Genomic DNA, 17330 nt, shown 5'->3' on the forward strand with positions numbered 1-17330 from the left:
GTTCACTGCCTGCATCCCCCTCTCAATCTGCCCCCAGGTGTTTTGCTGCAACATGGCATGCCCTGTTACAGTAGTATTAATGTCTACAGTAATTATTGCCGTTGTCAAAATAAGGGAAAAAGGGAAAAAGGGAAAAAGGGAAAAAGGGAAAAAGGGAAAAAGGGAAAAAGGGAAAAAGGGAAAAAGGGAAAAAGGGAAAAAGGGAAAAAGGGAAAAAGGGAAAAAGGGAAAAAAGGAAAAAAGGAAAAAGCCTATTTATTTCTTACTAGGGTTTAAATGCAATCCAGCTTCCCAGACACAAGACTGCAAACTTTCTTCTGTCCTCATACCGCAAAAGGATCTCGTCTCTTCAGACGAGCTGGTTTGCCTTCTGCAGCCCAGAGCTCAGTGTGTGCCAGCTGTGCGCCGATGCCTGAGCTGGGCAGCACGCGCTGCACCTCTGCGCTCACGCTGCAGCTATCAGGAAGGCTAAAGTCGTCTTGCATGCAAGGATTTAGACAAGAGCACGCAGCACTCTGCTGATGCTTTTTAGGCAAGGTGCAACTGCTAATTTGGAAACCAGAGTGCAGGTGGCCCTATGGAGGATGCAGGAGTTGTGTTGGGCCAATACCCGTACCCTGGAGATCTGAGATACACACAGGGCTGCCCATGCAGCTCGGGGAGGAGAGAGCTAATTGCTACAGGAAACCCACGGACCGGCTACAGGGGCGAGCGGGCTGGTTTCGCAGACTCACTCGGACACCTGTGATGCCGGGATAGCCAGGAGGCCCTTCTTTTCCCTTCAGTCCTTCGTTGCCTTTTTCTCCTTTCTCTCCTTCCAGGCCTTGCTCTCCTTTGTCTCCCTGTGGAAGAGAGGAGGGTGGGAGCTTTTCATACCCACACAACACATGGGTCACTGTACATGCCTTTTGCAAGGAAAAAACCCACCACGTAATTAATATTTCAGGAGTCTGAGAGGAAGAGAGCCTGCAAGCAAAAGGATGAATGAGCATGAGTCATAATACACTTGACATTTAACAAAATGAGCAAAACCAGGTTTCTTTTTTTTAAAGTCTCTTGGCTGGAGGAGAAGGAACTCCCCCTTTACACAGGGTAATCTGAACCTCTTTGCTTCTCCTGCAATAAGGCCTGAACCTCCCACGTGAATGAGACAGGCAGACAAGATCTGAAAGCCTCACTTGCCTCACCCAGAAGCCCTAAGCTCAGGATGCTGAAAGATTTTTCATGGGACAGGTTTGTCTGGAGCAGCCACTTGGCTCTTGCTGCCAAACGGGAATCAGCCCAGGGCTCAAATAAACGCTCTGCAAAACAGTGTCATCTTGCCCTGTGAAGGATTTGTGGTCCGAGCAGTAGGTATCATGTCAAATCACTGTTCTTATACTTGATAGCACAAAATTTTATGGAGACAATCAAAAAGGCCAGTTCTGTACTGACAGCAGCACCCACACTTGTGCAACCAACCAGCCTTGACAGAGTCGTTTTCCACATGCACCTGCGTTAGCGAGAGCACAGCAACCTCTCTTCTGGTTAAACAAATGCTCCTGCAGTGAGCAGTGGCTCTTCTGTTGTCCAGAGACACATTCAGGTTGGAAAGATCTGGTTTGGTTCAAGAGCTCTTGGGGACAGTTAGCGGTGGCAAGAGAATACAGAAGTCTTGACTGTCTTTAAGGAAGAGTCTTTTGGTACAACATTCAGAGATAAGCAGAAGTAGAGACACATGGCAAATAGTTTAACTAGAACGAAGCAATAAACTGCATTGTTGTGGGACCAGCTGTTTTTTCTTTCCATGGAACAAAACTGTTGGCCTGTTTGGAAGGGCTAGCTGTGCAGGGACAGAAATCAGTCCTGTTCCAAAGGCAAGGTAGCAAACTCACAGCAGCTAGATACAGAGTGCAGTGCAAGCCCTGAGGGAGCACCTGGGGCTTTGCCAAGAGGAATGGGATCTGGTTTCTTTACTTGCAAACAATGTTCTGGTCAGTGGTGCAGGCGAGAATGATGGACAATTCTTGATTTCCCCTGCCAGGCCCAGGAATTCCTGATTAGTTGGAAATTTAATCTGTAAAGACTCAAATAAAAAGACAAATTGTTGGAAACTAGATTTTGAAGAACTTGACCTTTTTGGAGGTCTGATCAGATGCCAAAAATGTGGGCAGAGGAGTGAAACAGGAGGAGTCCGTTATGTGTGCTTGCAGGAAAAAATCCTTAGAGGGAGTAGGGCAGAGGCTTATTGCACAGAGAACCCAATAACCCCCTTCGCTTCAACCTGGCCCTGGGAGTTACGGGAGCCTGAGTGCACGGAGATGTGTGTGAGAGCCAAAATGTGCCATGAGAGTGAGGTTTACCTTGACACCATCCGGCCCGGGTGGCCCACTGTCTCCTTCCAGCCCTGATTCTCCCTGCAACACACAAAAGCAAGCACCATAAAAGCTGTGCCTAAACATGCTTTTTTCCCATGCTTTCTGCAGCTGACTCGTGGCAGTGAGCCGGGCTGCAGTGACAGGAGCCCAGCCCTGAACTTTGACATGTGTCCTATCTCATACCCGAATGCTGAACAAGCTTTTCCTGAAGAAAAAGCATGAATTCAGCCTCTTGCTTTATTCTGAGCCATAGTTTCTCCTCCACAGGCCCCGCTGCTGGCCTGCGGGAAGACCTCCTTTCCCTGTGTTGAAAAGTGGGCTCAGTCTGTATTCATTTAACCCGGGGCTTCCCCATCCTGCTCCAACAACTGACCTTAGTCCTGAGAAGGGACAAGAGCCACTACCAGCTTCAATCCATGCATTCATCCCGTCCCTGGCTCTCTCCCACGTGTGCATAGTGTAGCCAGTGTTTCCCTGCTTAATGCCCGCCTTCTGCTCCAGCGTTTCCCTGCCCAGTGCAGACTGCACCCTCCCAGTGAACAGGACGGGTCTGTTCCCACACTGCCCCTTTCATACGCGAGGTTGTCACAGCACTTTGCAAAGCGGCACTGTAGCATTTGGAGAGGCTCATGTAGGCTGGTGAGCTCAAGCTTGACGGGCTCTGCAAGGAAGGTGTTTCCACCACCCACAGAAGAAACAAGGGCCATAAGGATTATGGGATGCCCAGAGCAGGGTCTCTTTGCCCAGGCTGTGGGTGAACAGGGAACAGAACCTCTGAGAAACTGATAAGGCACAGAAGCCCTACCAGAAGTTGACCGTACTCACTCTTTGGCCAACAAGGCCTTGCTCTCCAGGGACTCCCAGCTGGCCAGGATCACCCTAAAAAGAAGGAACCACAGACATGGAGACAAGCTGTTTACTGGTGGCGAGTGAGCACGAAGCACTTCCCATTGCACCCCTCATTTTGACTTTTTCTTTCCTTCTCCTACACAAACACCTTCACTTTGCAAGGGGGTCCAAAGGACAGGTTGGCATCACCAGCGCCTCTGCTCATGTAGGGCCAGCACACACCTCACAGGCTCTGTTGCAATGATGCTCGACAGGACAGGGGTTGAGGAGTAGTTCGTGCTGCCTACAGCTGCAGAGCCAGAAAATGTTTCCTCAGCATGGCCCTTTGGCAGAAAAGCAGCAATGCTGGGTGCAATGCAGCATTGCAGCAGACACAACCAGAGTGAGGGAGAAGAAAGCCGGCAGCTCTTTGAGCCCCAGCATGACTGAGGAGGGTGGAGAAGAACCTCAACCTTTGATGGCACCAAAATGAGTGAACTGAAGGTGTTGGAGCTGGCAAACAAATGGATCTTGGCAACAGGCTGTGAGGTTGCAATTTAACAGTGGGGGTACAATGGCCATAAGGCAGCTACCTCGCATGTGTGCCCATCCAAGCTAACCACTTTGCAAGGGAGAGAGCTCAGGAAATGCAGAAGCATAAGGGGAAAAGGTTTCACCTATCCATGCATCTTGCCCCGCAGCAAGCTGGTCTGCAAGCGATAACTGCCCAGAGCAAGCCCAGCCTGCCCCAGAACCTCCCAGCTTAGGAGAAGGAGCAGCACGGGACTCTCGCTCCCTGACTCCCCAGCAAGGACGTGCTGTATTGACGGCGGGTAAAGGGGTGTTTGTGCAAATCATCGTGTCCTGTTCCTGAGGAGGGCAGCCGGGAGCATGGGAGCTGAAACACTCATGCAGTATCAGGATGCCAAAGACACGGTAGCTCCAGTGAAGTGTCAGAAGATTTGCCAAGGAAAACATGGCAAAGGATGGGGCTGGGGGTAGGGAGTGAAGAACAGCAAGGAGGAAATTGCATTTAATCCCCACATAGAGTCTGTTCAAAGTTCTGCACACAGGAGTGAACCTTCAAACCAAGTGGAAAGGGGGTCAGGATAAAATAAAAACCCTTCTGAGCTGCTCAGCACAGGGATCTTATTCAAACAAAGAGATGGTTTTTATAGGCCTTTCCACGTGGACAAGAAGGTGCATTCATGGCTCTGGAGCCGGGCACCCTTCCCCCATAACCATTAGGGGAGTTCAGTCCCCACAGAGCTGAGGCTTGCAAACTGTGGCAGAACCTTGTATGAGGGTATTTTTAAGCTTGGGACCTTCCTAAGACTCTTCTTGTTTCAAATTAGAAGCTGTCTGGATCTCTGGGTCTTGAGGACTCCCCTCTCCACTCAGATTTTGGATCTGCAAAAGAGGTGAGCTTCATTTCCAAGGCCCTTCACAGCTCTTGAGGCACAAGATCCCTGGGATGGTGCTTTTCCCCAGCACTGACAGCCTCCCCCTCAGGATGGTGCTCAGGAATTTGTAAGCAAGGGCTTAAAGTTAACCTGATTTTATTTTTTAAACTTTTATCTTTTGCTGAATACACTGTCTACTTTGGCTGCTGGAGGGTGAACCTGCAATGTTACCCAGTCCTGCAGGAACAGAAGTTACTATTATCTCCCTGGTCTGACAGAGAAATTGCACTAAGAGTTTTTCTTACCTTCATGCCAGGTTCACCTGCGAGGCCAGGTTGTCCCATTGAGCCAGGCGGTCCCTGGAAAAAAAGAAAAAAAAAAAGAAAAAACCCATTGTAACAAAGTAGAAAGCAAGATCAAAGACATAATTCCTTTAGCAGAGCCCTCCTGGGACAGCAGAACCCTGGTTGCAATGCAATTACTTCCCTGGAGTTGGCTCAGGGTACGCAGCATCAAAGAGGCCCAGTACCCCCTCATGCCTGGTTCCTGGGAGGGCTCTGCTCGTCTCTCACTCCTCCTCTCTCCCCAGCCCTGTGGTAGCTCCCCAGCCTCCTCTGCCAAGCACCTCTCTCTAACTCCTTCCAGCCCCTCTGCTTTCTGAAGTTAGTAACCACGCTGGGGAGCAGCACTGGGACTAGCTGGGAAAGAAGGGAAAAGGTCCAGAATTAGACTTGAAAACCCTTCACAAGGGTCCAGCAGGTTGGCTGATACAGTGGATAACAAAAATGCTCAGCTGTGCTCTTGCTCCCTCCTCACCCCTTCCTGCAACCCCACTTCTCCATTAGCTCTGATGCGAGCACATTCTCCGCACCACCAGTCTCGTTTCAGTTAGGGTTAAGCATTAACACAGCCTCAGGGTTTGCAGGCACATTGAATTGCCATGCCTTCGCAGGAGCAGCTGCCCCAGATGACACAGCTTCAAGCCGAGCCATCGGCCCCATGGTCCCGGAGAGGCAGGGGCACAATGGTGTGGCCAGCTCTGGGACAGCTAAGGGAGCCAAGAACAGCAAGGTTACACCAAACCCTCCAGCACAAACTTTGGCCAGATTAGCTTTGACATCCATCACCCCCACTTTCTCTGGCTGTAATGGGCCAGCAAACATCCTAATGTCAATGACTGGGCTCAGACCAGAAATCCATGGCCCAAGGCTGTTGCCAGGCTGTATTAAGTGAAAGCAAGCCGTTGGCAGATGAGATAACATGGCCCTATCTATCTGAGCATAGACCCTGGTAGAGGGGCTTGGCATCCCTCAGAGAGCCAAAAATGAGTGCCTGACCTGTAAAACTATGGGAAGCGAGATGGAAAGACAGAAGATGAGAGAATGACCTTGCAAACTGTTCTTACTCAGTGTCCAGCTGCCATGCGCAGCCTTGCAATAGAGGGGTCATGTTCATTAGCTGTCTTCAGTACCAAGATCAACGGGGAGCTTTAATCTTTGTACATTTTTTACTACCTCTGGGAAGCATGGGGAATGAGAATCTGTAAAACAAGCCCAAAGATGGGACAGCAAAGCTTGTCTTTAAAGGATTTGAGTGGTTTATTTACTTATGATATTTGCTTTCTGGACAACAATCTCCCTTCTCTTTACAGTTGGGAATAGAAGAAAAAAGAGCACATAGTCAAGGGAGCACTCTACTGCCCAGGGAATAAAGCCAGTTCCTGGCTTGCTGAAATGGATTCAAGCAGCGGAGGGAGCAGGGTGTGTGTTGGGTTTACGAACAAATGGTCAAGTCACGCAATGAGAAGAATCAAGCTCCAATGAAAGCAAAAATCCTGCTTTGGTTTCTCCAGAGGTGCCAGTGCAGAGAAAGGCTCCTGGAGGAGTCACAGATTTGAATAAAGCTCTGTACTTTCTTGGTTGGCAACATCCAGAGTGGCTCGGTAGCAGCTTTCCAGCTCCCCAGTGTGGTTTACCACGCTGAGAGCTCTCTCCATCCAGTCTAGCAGCCATGAGAATGGAAACTTTCATGACTCATACACTTTGCAGTAGACTGCATTAAAAGCCACCTTCACTGCTGTTTTCACAACTGAGTGAAACATCATGTCTATATTACAGCTCAGGACCTATGGAAAGGAGCTACTCAAGGGGAACTGGCACATCTGGTATAAGCAGCCAAGACTATAATACTTCAAGAGGAGTGAAATCCAGCCAAGACTGCAGACAAGTTAGGGGAAAACCATGGAGGCATCTCCTGCACTCCATCGGGGCACTGTTTGGCAGCTGCTGCTGCTTTGGTTACGGTGTGTTTGTGCCACTGCTTCATGGCAACGGCAACCCAAAAGCACAGTCAGCAGCAAAGGCATTTCTCTGAGCTTCTTCCACTGGCTGCAGCGGCTTGCGATGGGACTGCCGCAGCAATCCAGGTGGGCTAACAAAATTGTGTCTTGTCAGCAACAGCACCAGTAAGGGGGAAAGAAAAGACCCGTTTTCAGTTTGAATTGTTACTGTATTTGGTGCAGAAAGGTGGTCCCTGGTGTAGTCGTAGAGTCATGCCTGCGACATGCTTGTCAGCGTGGTCAGCTTTTAAATGTTTCTCTTGTTATGAAGATGGGTCTACACATCTACCAACCCAGTGTGTACGGGCTGTGATAAAAATGATGCTCAAATTTCTGATTTTCACTGTTTGCTTTGGAAGTTGACTTTCAGACTTGAGGGAAATCCTTCCGCTTGTGTCCCCAGGTGTGGAAGGATGCACCTCTGCACATATACTCCTCCCTCAGTCCTGCTACTCTCGATGCAAGAGGAAAACAAATAGGAGCAAAGATTAGACCTACCTTATGCCCGATTTCTCCCAAAGGCCCAGGTGGCCCCTGTGGTCCTTGTGGACCCTGAAATAGAGACACAAGGCTCTTCTCATACAGCTGTTTTCATTTCTGAAGAGCCATTGCTTCCATGGCCTGTAACATAAAACACCAATTCCCTCCCACATCACAGCGGAGCTACGCAGCATGCAAGAGATTGCCAGTGAGATGAAATGGCCAGCAATGGGTGTGCTGAGGCACCTTAACAGGCAAACAACAGCTCAGAAGGCCCTTCATCTTTCTGGCTCCCACCTAAAACAACTGCATTTGGCAACTTCAAAATGCTTGGTTTATCCTCTCCCTTCACAGTCCAGGTCAGTCCCCATAGACACAGAGAAGAGGAGATGACCCCTCTTCCTGCTTCGGTGGTCCTCTTTGCCCTCCTTGAGGTCTGTGTCTTCACCTGTCATCTCCCAGTGCCTCTCCCAAAGCTGTGGGCTCAGTTCTGACACCATCAGCCTCCCTTGTGGTCCCCCTTCAGCTCTACTTACCAACCCAGGCCAACTCCTCCTGTTAAATCTGACCCTGTCCCAGACCCAACCTTGCCCTTCTTTTCTCCCTTCCCTTTGGAAATCCAGCCCAGGCTGTATCTACGCTCTCCCTGGTTGATCCACAGCCACCTTTTGCTTTCCAGGGGTCTGACCTTGTCTTTCCTCATGCCTCCTAGGACTCTAGCCAAGTCTTTCACATCTCTGACCACGCTAGAGTTGGCAAGGAGGGAGAAGCTGGGAACGGGAATAAGTGGTGGGGAAGAGACAGAGAAAGAAATGAAGCATCTGTGTGTGCAAGGAAGGACAGATGAAGAGAGAGTGATAAGACACTTGCCGGGTCGCCTGGAGCCCCTTTTGCTCCTGGAGGTCCAGAAGGTCCTTGAATACCCTGGAAAAATTAACACCACCAAGGTCAGCTCCAACCCCATAGCAATCCTTCATGACTCTCAGCAGTAACATGCATCGCAGAAATGCTACAGTAAAAGGAGTGGAGAGATGGCCCCATAAGTGTGAGACACTGTCCAAATTCTTCTTCCTGGACCAGGGCTCAAAATTTACGGACTTGAACAAAACCGAGGTTATGAAAGGAAGTACAAGGGATGGACACTTACTGGGAAGCCACGTGCTCCTGTCTCCCCAGTCTCACCCATCTTCCCCTGTGAACACACAGTTAGAGCAATTAGCAGCTGGGAATGTGCTGAGACACCTGCGGTGCTTTGGCCAGAAGAAGCTGCAGTTCCCTGGGCACCGTGTACGTGTGGGTACCCCCATGGGGGACTGAGACCATGCCAGCTTTGGCAGGCACTGGCTCTCACAGAGGACATACCTGCAGCCCATCTGGCCCTAGCTTGCCTGGCTCCCCTGGTCGGCCCTGCAAAGCAAAAAGACAAAGACACATTGGCAGGAGCATGAACTATTGGTGATGCTCTTCTGCCCCAGCCCATCTACTCTTGCATTTTTGTGCATCAAATATCCCCTCCACTTTCCTGCAGCTTTTGAGAGGTCAAATGCCCAGCATCCTGTCCTGAGGAACACCCCAACCAGCAGGGACTGTGGGCAATGTGCTGCATGATCTAAGGTTTTTTGAGCAAACACTGATTTGGAGGAAGCTGGGATTCTCAGGAGACTCAGCACAGCCCTGCTTGGCAGTGCATGAAATAAGGGAGATTCCCCATCCAAATTGCATTCACAGGGCCACGTGTGCCATGCAGGGGATGGAGTCCATGACATTCAATGGTGGGACAAGGGTCCAGCTCTTACATCAGGCTGCTGCCAAAGGAAGAAACTCTCTCATGCACCCATCTCAGAGGCTATCATGGACCAGGCTCACCCTGGATGAGGGTCTGCTTGGGCAGGGTATCTGCCAGGCTCTCTTTGCACCAGGCATCTCTTGCCCTGTGTTTTTTCCTGTCCTAGTCTAATTAACATGAATTACATCAGAACAGATGCGTATTCCCTTAGGTCATATTTTACCAGCCATGTTAAATTGTTCTGATTTTAGTGCTATGTTCACATGTAGCAGTCAAATGCACTTACTGCCAGTTAAAGCTACTCCCATTCCTGTGAGGGACTCTATTTTTTAACAGAGGCCCTTTTATGTTTGTGGACTGCCTCTATATTCAGGGTCTCAGACCCAAGCAGCAAGGGCCCTGATGCCCATGTTGGACAGATTTTACTCTGGTTGCATGAAAGACTCATCCCTGCTTGTTGATCCTCATGGACCGATTGAACATCCCCTGTTCCTGGAGGAGTATGTGACCTTGATCCTGCCCAGAGCATTTCACAACACAGCTAAGAGCAGCGTTGGCCAACCTGGCCACCCACTGGCACTCACCTTGACACCTCGTGACCCCAGCTCACCTACTGGTCCATCAGGCCCTCTGGCACCCTGGAAAAAGGCAAAAGAGAGGCAAAAATAAGAACAAAGAGTATATATCTCACTGGAAAATACAGCAGTCATCCTAGCTTTGGCCACCAGGAAAGTCCACAAGATCAGACCTGGCTAAGCCAACCTATACCTGGTTGGGTTGAGCACAGCAGCTCACAGCCGAGGACTCAGAAGATCCTTTCTGTGTTTTGTTGCTTCATTTCTCACCATTACCAGCACACAGCACCAAAATACTTTTTATTGCTGTTAAACCAACTACCAACCGCAGACCAAAGCCAGAGAAGAGCAGACCAGGAACAGCCCTATTTCAGACAGTGGTTACATGACAACAGTTTTGCGATGCACAGACTTGCAGTTCTAGCTTTATAGATAGCAAACCTCTTCCTTCCTAGAAACCCCATTTTGCCAACTGCCCCTGCCCCCAACTCTTGGCATACCACCCTGTCTCATGGTCACAATCAGGGCAATAAAGCTACAAAATACACTGGGGCACACAAGCCCCCACCATACAGTACCCTCACAATTGTCCTGTGCTCCAAACTGCTCCTAAAGAGCAGGGTGTATTTGCTGGCAGCTGAACTCCAAGCCTTCAGCTTCAGTTACCTGCTATTTAAAGAACTGGCTGCTGTTAAGGATCAGACAGGTGCTCATGCATATGCATGCTGGGAGGAGCACAGCCTGCCGCGCCTGCTTTGGCATGTCTGGTCCTATGCCCGGCATCTGCTCCTGGGTGTGTGCACGCATGCAGCAGGCACGAGGACCTCGGGAGGTGTACGGGACACGCACACTGCTGCAAATGCTCACGGCACGTACGAGAGTCCAGACAGTGAGCGATCCTGGACGTGATTAGCTAAAATTGAACAATTCGTGGTACAGCTCGGGCATCCTTGAGGAAGGGGTGTCCTTGTTCTTCCAGAGAGTTCTAAGTGAGGAGAGCCTAGGAAGAAGGGATAGCTGTGATCTAGCTTTCAAGCTAATTTCAGAAATGCTGAACGCACAGCCCTCTGCACCATTCGAACCCCAGAAACCAGTGTGTCACACTGACAGAGAATAAACAGAGCCACGGTCGGGGAAAATAAAACAGTAAAAAAAGGGCATATCAAGAGACTCTATTAACGCACGTCATGTTCATAATCAGGCCATGAGCTCAGTTAGGACTCTTAGGCGCTATTGCAATATAAATAATAAATAAAAACACAGAGCGGTGCTAGAATGTAGTGGTAAGCGGAATCCTGAGAGCAGGCCAATGCGGAAATAGAGAAAACAGGAGCCAATGTGCTTAATCGGGATGCAAACTGAGTGCCAAAAGTAATAACAGAGCTAGGGAGCCAATGCGTTAGAAAAGCAACTCCAGTATGACAGGCAAAGAGAGAGAGACTCACAAAGAAAGGCAGTGTAACAGCAGAAGATGCACAGGAAACTTAGCCAAGTTATTACAGCAGACAAACATTGTCAATATAAAATAATGCAAAAACTTCTACTGCGCTTGGCAAAACCCCGTGCCGCTGAGTGTACCAGAGATTAAATAACCAAAAGCCTGCATTGCATGCCAGTAAGACACAGCTCTAAAGAATGCTCAGCCTGGTCTCCAGGACAGATGGACAGAGAAGGACTGTGCACCAGATGGGAACACCACAACCACATGGGGTGTTTCACAGGTTGGTGCTTTGCTGATGTAATGGCAGCTCTCACCAGCCCTAGAACCCAAGTGCCCCAGCCCATGCTGGCCACTGGATCAGAAAGCAGTAAAGACCAAATCCACGTCCCTATAAACCTCAAAGCACAATGACATAAAACAAGGTCATTTAAAAGCAGGGCTACTGACAGCTCAAGTCAGACAGCACTAAGTTGGAGTAGTGGGAGAGCAGAGCTTGGAGGCATCTGGGGAGCTGCCTGGGGTGACCAGGACACCCAGGAACCCAGCAAAATACACAGACCTGCCCTGGGCTGGGTACTAGGCTGCCCAAAGAGAAGGGAGGCATCAGCATGTGTATGGCACTCGCACCCTAGGAAAGCACCCTGCCACCCAACTTATCATCCTCCCTGGAAAACAAAGTGTTCCCCTCCTCTTTGAGCAGCCATTCAGATATTTTGTGCAATTACATCTTTATTATACGAGATGATGGGGTGACCTGCTTGTGAAGAAGGGGAAGGGTGTGCAGAGGGGAAGGATTCAATAGCTCAGCCCTCGTATTACAGAAGGAGGGAGCAGGGATCAGAGACGAGTGGGACATGGAAATGACAGTCATGACCCAGGTTAGAGGTTTCCATTCCAGGACAGATGCTGCCGGGGAAGGAAAGTGGGATGCGTCTGGCCCCTCCAGACCCATCTTCTGTAGCCCTGTCCTGCCCTGTCCTGCCCCTTTGCCAGTGCTGGGCTGCTCTAGGCTGGGTGGAGGCTGTTGGGTGCCCTCAGCCCTCACTCAGCACTGGAGCAAGGGCAGTGATGGCTGTGGTTCTCAGCAGTCCAACCCGGCAGGGCTGGCTGGCTAGCTGGGGAAGTGTTTACGGTATCCTTGTTTCTTCCAGCAGAGCCCTGTCACCAGCATTGCAGGATCTGCCAGGGCAATCTCACTTCACAGCAGTCACCTGCCTAATCCCATCACAACACATCTCATCGGCATCTGACCTAAAGAAGGAGAAAGTGACCCTGTATTTGCAAATGCATGTGGCAAGCTTCATCTTCTCCAGCCTCCTGGGCCGAAACCCAGGATAAAGGCTTCCCCTAATTTGCCCTGACAGGAAAGGCTACATTTAGTCAATTAGTTAAATCTTTAAAACTCTCTTTTACTGACAACGCCGGTTAGAGATGAGTGAGTAAGGTCCTGGCAGCTCTCCAGGGAGCATCCCATGCCAAACGCCGCAAGGCACAGCACGGTGCCTTCCCCCTGCAGACCTGGCGGCTTGGCCTTGCAGGCAGGGCTGAGCACAGCTCCCTGGGCTCCCCTTGGACCCCCACTGCTTCAAAATTAACTGCACAGCCAGGCATGCCTTAGCATGGCAGGGCAGACAGACCAGGGCAAGTGCGTAGAGAGGCGTCTTGGGGAACGTCATCCTAAGGGTGTGTACAGCATGGACCTGTCCTAAGAATGGGGTAAGAAGGGTGCAGTGAAAGGCATGGCTTTATCACTGGTGTCAGCATCTCTAGGAGCCCATGAAACAGAGAAGGAAGCTTTTCTTTAGTCTGTGTTACTATTTATATGGCAGTACACAGCTCAGGAAAGGTCCCACTGGGCCAGGGCTGTACAACCAGTGCAAGCTTCAAGTAGCGTTACAATGTAAACAGGAAAAAAAGGAAGGTTAAATCGAGATCTGTCTGCTCCTTTGCACATGGGCAGCCATGGCACAGACAGATACAGGTTCACAGCTGATGGAGCATTTGAGAAGCTGCTCAACTCTATCACCAAAGCCAGTTGGACAAGAATACGTGGCTCAAAGGCATTGCCATGTCCATCCCAAAGCAGCTCACTCAAGGTCATGCAGGGAGTCACAGCACAGGGACGTGCCTGGGCAGTCCCACTGCAGCCCATGAGCCACAAGACCAAGTGTCATCACTCATTGCTACCTAAACAGATGAGTTTCCCCTTTTGTTTGTGTTGTCAGGAAAGAGGAGCCAAATTGGTATCGCACAGGAAATCGCAGCTCTGCAACCCTGCGTCTGAATGCTGATGTTCCAGCTGCAGTAAGTCACACTTGCGCTGAGGTCCTGGATCTCAGCAGGCAGCAAGACACTCAGGGCTGGGCAGAGCCCAGCACTTCTTAAATTCTAGTTTCAACGTCTTATGTGGGCATATTTTTCACTGTAATCCCTGCGTAGGTCCCCACAGAGCTATGTAGTAGAAAGCTAGCATTAAGTCCTTGCAAGTCTCACCTGCAGTCACATTGTGCCCCCTCTAACCGTGAGTTACTTTCAATGTAGGCTCCAGCAACAGTAGCAAAGTAGGTCACAGTGCCACACAATCTGTGGGTACACAGGCCAAGACAGTATTTCCCTTAGAGATGTGCAATACTGAGCAGCACTATCAGCAATCCCAGACTAAACAAAGTGTTACGATGTTGGCTAGATAAGAACAGCTTTAGCTCACAAATGCAGGGGGATTCGGCTCCAGGCTTTGCAATTCAGGCCTATTGCTAGTCCATGTGAGGCAATAGAGATATACCCTGCTGCTAGAGTAGACAACATTCCTGCAGAACAAAGCTAAATGCTCAACAAGGTGTTTCCACAAAGCAGCGCTGCATTTCCCTCTGTTTAAACAGATACTCCGAGCTCAAAGAGAGACAATAACCAGCCTCTGAATAGCAGAAGCACGAACAAGCAGTCAGTAGCTCTTTTCCAGAAATCCAAAGCTTCTTCCTTACCCCTTTATCCAAATATTGATATTTCACTATCACAGTCTGGCCAAATGAAAAGCAAGCAGATGCCTTGACTGAAGCTGAAGGGAGACATTGCTGGCTGTAGATCTGTAGCTAACTTTTCCTCAAACAGTTCTAATGCTTTTTCAGCCAACTAGAAAGATCCCTGTGAGCAAAACAATATACCTCTGCTTTTCTTCCATGAACAACTACTCAGCTGGGCCAGGACAAAGTAACCATTTTCAGGTTTGCTTCAATACCACCACTTTACAAATCCCTGCAGTCAGTGATGCTGCGAAGCATCGGGTCTGTGTGGCAGAGAGCAAACCGTCCCCTCCGGCACAGAGCAGCAGAGAGCTGGGAGTGCAGGTGTGCACATCTTAACTCATCTTTGCAGGCTTCACCTGCGCAATAGTTAATGCAGGAGCTTGATGAATGAATGGCATGGCGGAAAAGAGAAATATGCTTTGGGATTTGAAAAGCTCCTCTGAATCACCTGAGCCAGTACCCAGCATCCCCTCTGGTGAGAGGATAAAATGCCAGAAATATCGACAGACACCTTGGCCAGAAGAACAGGGCAAGGGAAGTCACTTTACAGCAGGATTTCAGGTGCAGTTTTATGATCTGAGTTGCAAAGTCACGGCTCCAGTCGATATTTAAACTTTTGCAGAGATTCTCAGTCAATACCTGGGCTTTTTAATATCACTGTCCTCAGTAGAGGATGCTGGAGACCACACGTTTTCCTGCTGTGAGGAACTGATTAAGAGAAATGTGCTTTTGAATTTAAGTGAGATAGGGTGAGGGACTTGCTGAATCAGCCGCCTCCAAATTTAAACCTTGATTTGGTTAAATAATTAGGTTTAAACATGTGCATAGCTGTCACTAGCTGACTGTTAAGCACATGTCTAAGTGCTACACTGAGTACAGATGAAGGGAAATAAGCCTGGGCTCACATGTCCAAGTTTCTTGTCCTTAGGGAAGAGGAGAGGGGAAACCACGTTTGTGGAAGATTGTTCAGTATCAGTCTGATGGGCTAAACAAAGACTTGGGAAGGAACAATAGCCCTGTCGTGACTAAAAAGAAGGTTACAATTTTTAAAAAATTTTCTTTTTAAAATTTGTACTTATATCTTGACAATACAAAAGCTATCACAACATAAATACAGACCCCAAAGAGTCTCCATTGTTTTTTACAATCGAAACCATATTTGCTATTTACGTTTCCTTCAAAAGCAAAATTACTTTAATGAAGTATCCACAAACAGGGCTCATGGAATCCACAAACATCTGGAGGAGGCTATATTCATGTTTCCACTCTGAATTGAATTACGTCCCTTTTGTAAACTAGGATAGACAGAGGGTAATGTCTGAAATTACAGTTGGGGGATCATTTCCCCATCCTGAGAAAACCAAGAGCCAGAATAGCAGGGCACACTAAGCAAACAAAGAATACTATGTGCCTGGAATATCTTCTGAGAGTATGAAGAGAAGGAAAACGTGAGAGAGAGATATACAAACCAGAAATCCTCCAGGCAGGAGATCTGCTGGTCCTTACAATACTGACTTTCCCACATCATATTCACTGAAATCTGTAGGATTTCAGAGAAAAGCCTGAGTTCCTCCTCTCTGTTGGGGATCTTTGAAGGAATGTCTGGCTTGCAAATTCTGTATGGATTATATCACTGTGGTGCTCAAACGCACCAAATCTCCACCATGCCACAGTCCAGCAGCGAGTGTTGAGGGCAGGATCGGTGCAGGGCACCAGCAGCAGATCCAGACGCTCAGCACCCGCTGGCAGAGGCTTACCCCTCTCTGATACCGGTGTCCTTAGGGCAAGATCAAGACCTTAATGCACCCTCTTCCCCAGGCACTGCCTCCTGTTCTACCTCCACATTCTGCACTTCCCGAGGTGACTCTTTGCAGGGCTCTGCAGCCAGCCGGGATAGAGCCACTGCTGCATTTCTGGTTTTCAGGGTTTAGGTGCACTTTGAAGTCTGGGCTTCCTCAGTGGAGGAATGTCCAGGGGGAGGGACTGGCACAGGATCTGCCGGACTCAACATCTGGAGAGGAAATCCAACGGAAGGCCATAAAGCTGAACGTCTCTACCATGTGGTATGTCATTTTGAGGATGGACAGTGCTGGCAGCAGTTGGTGTCCTGCAGGATTTCTCCTGAGGGTTTGGCACCCTCTGTCTGGATCTAGCTACACCCAAAGGTAGGTCCCTGCTGTGCCAGCCAACCTCCTTTCTTAGCAGCTGAATCTAACTTTGTTCTTGGTTTTACCTCCTGTGATAATAAATATCCCCTTTGTCATTCCTGACAGTATGAGCGGAGCTGAAAACGGCCTGGTCAGCTGTACTTTCCTCGTGGGTTGAGGACTTCAGGCCAATGCAGATGTAAGAAGCCGAAGAAGATTTATGCGCGTGAATCTTGCACAACCCAAGAGCCAAACACTGCAGTTGCACGCGGCTGCCTGCCGTAAGGAGAGGCTCAGTGCCAGGGGATGCGGCTGGCATCCCCGGCTGGCGGCTGGGAGGAGGCAGCGCTGGGACTCCTTCTCTGTCACTGCACACGTTAAAGGCACTGGCAGAAATGTCTGATCCCCTTGGAAGACCCACCTCTCCAAGAGCCCATACAGTCGGCAGCCTGGATTCATTCAGAAGGTGTTTCCCATTCAGCTCTGTGCTGTAGTTTTAACTTGAGATGTTTTCTGCTGTCCGTTCAAAGCCTCACATGAAAGAATGCCTCCAGTTTCTCATCTGTCATGATCATGGATGTCCCAGACAGCTCAGTTAATTGCTGCTATGTAGCACAGAGAAACCTCGCTCCCCAGGGGACCCTCCGAGAGTGGAGTTGGAGAATGAGATCCATGGGCCTTCCCACCAAGGAGAAGAGAGGCAAGGAAGCTGTTTTTCCCAGCCACAAGTTAAAAGCTGAACCCTGATATGCATCTGCTGGTCTTGGATGATACTGGTGTCCTTCTAGCTGCGTTTTAAAGCTTAAAGCAGTTCCAGGGTACAGAACTCTGTGGTTATAAAGCCGTCTAGTTGGTTATTCCATTTCCCTTTGCTGGTCTCAGCTATTTGAAGAGAGTATTAGCCCTGGTATAGGGAAACATGTGCAATCCTTGGCTGTCCCGAATTCCCCAA

The 17330-nt window shown here is 49.4% G+C and overlaps 1 protein-coding gene across 3 annotated transcripts in view; it reads right to left on the minus strand.

Moving 5' to 3' along the window:
* Nucleotides 1–17330, minus strand: part of COL27A1 (collagen type XXVII alpha 1 chain) — a 164554-nt gene that overhangs the window by 38028 nt on the left and 109196 nt on the right. For all 3 annotated transcript variants that reach the window (XM_052814845.1, XM_052814846.1, XM_052814844.1), the window contains 9 exons: nt 9777–9830; nt 8769–8813; nt 8554–8598; nt 8277–8330; nt 7425–7478; nt 4894–4947; nt 3183–3236; nt 2343–2396; nt 735–842 (listed from right to left, as the gene is read on the minus strand). In XM_052814845.1, the coding sequence (XP_052670805.1) occupies nt 735–842; nt 2343–2396; nt 3183–3236; nt 4894–4947; nt 7425–7478; nt 8277–8330; nt 8554–8598; nt 8769–8813; nt 9777–9830 (522 nt within the window). The remainder of the gene's footprint in view (nt 1–734; nt 843–2342; nt 2397–3182; nt 3237–4893; nt 4948–7424; nt 7479–8276; nt 8331–8553; nt 8599–8768; nt 8814–9776; nt 9831–17330) is intronic.

This window comes from Harpia harpyja, chromosome 19 (genome assembly GCF_026419915.1).
Source record: "Harpia harpyja isolate bHarHar1 chromosome 19, bHarHar1 primary haplotype, whole genome shotgun sequence".
In the NCBI taxonomy this organism is placed as follows: Eukaryota; Metazoa; Chordata; class Aves; order Accipitriformes; family Accipitridae; genus Harpia; species Harpia harpyja.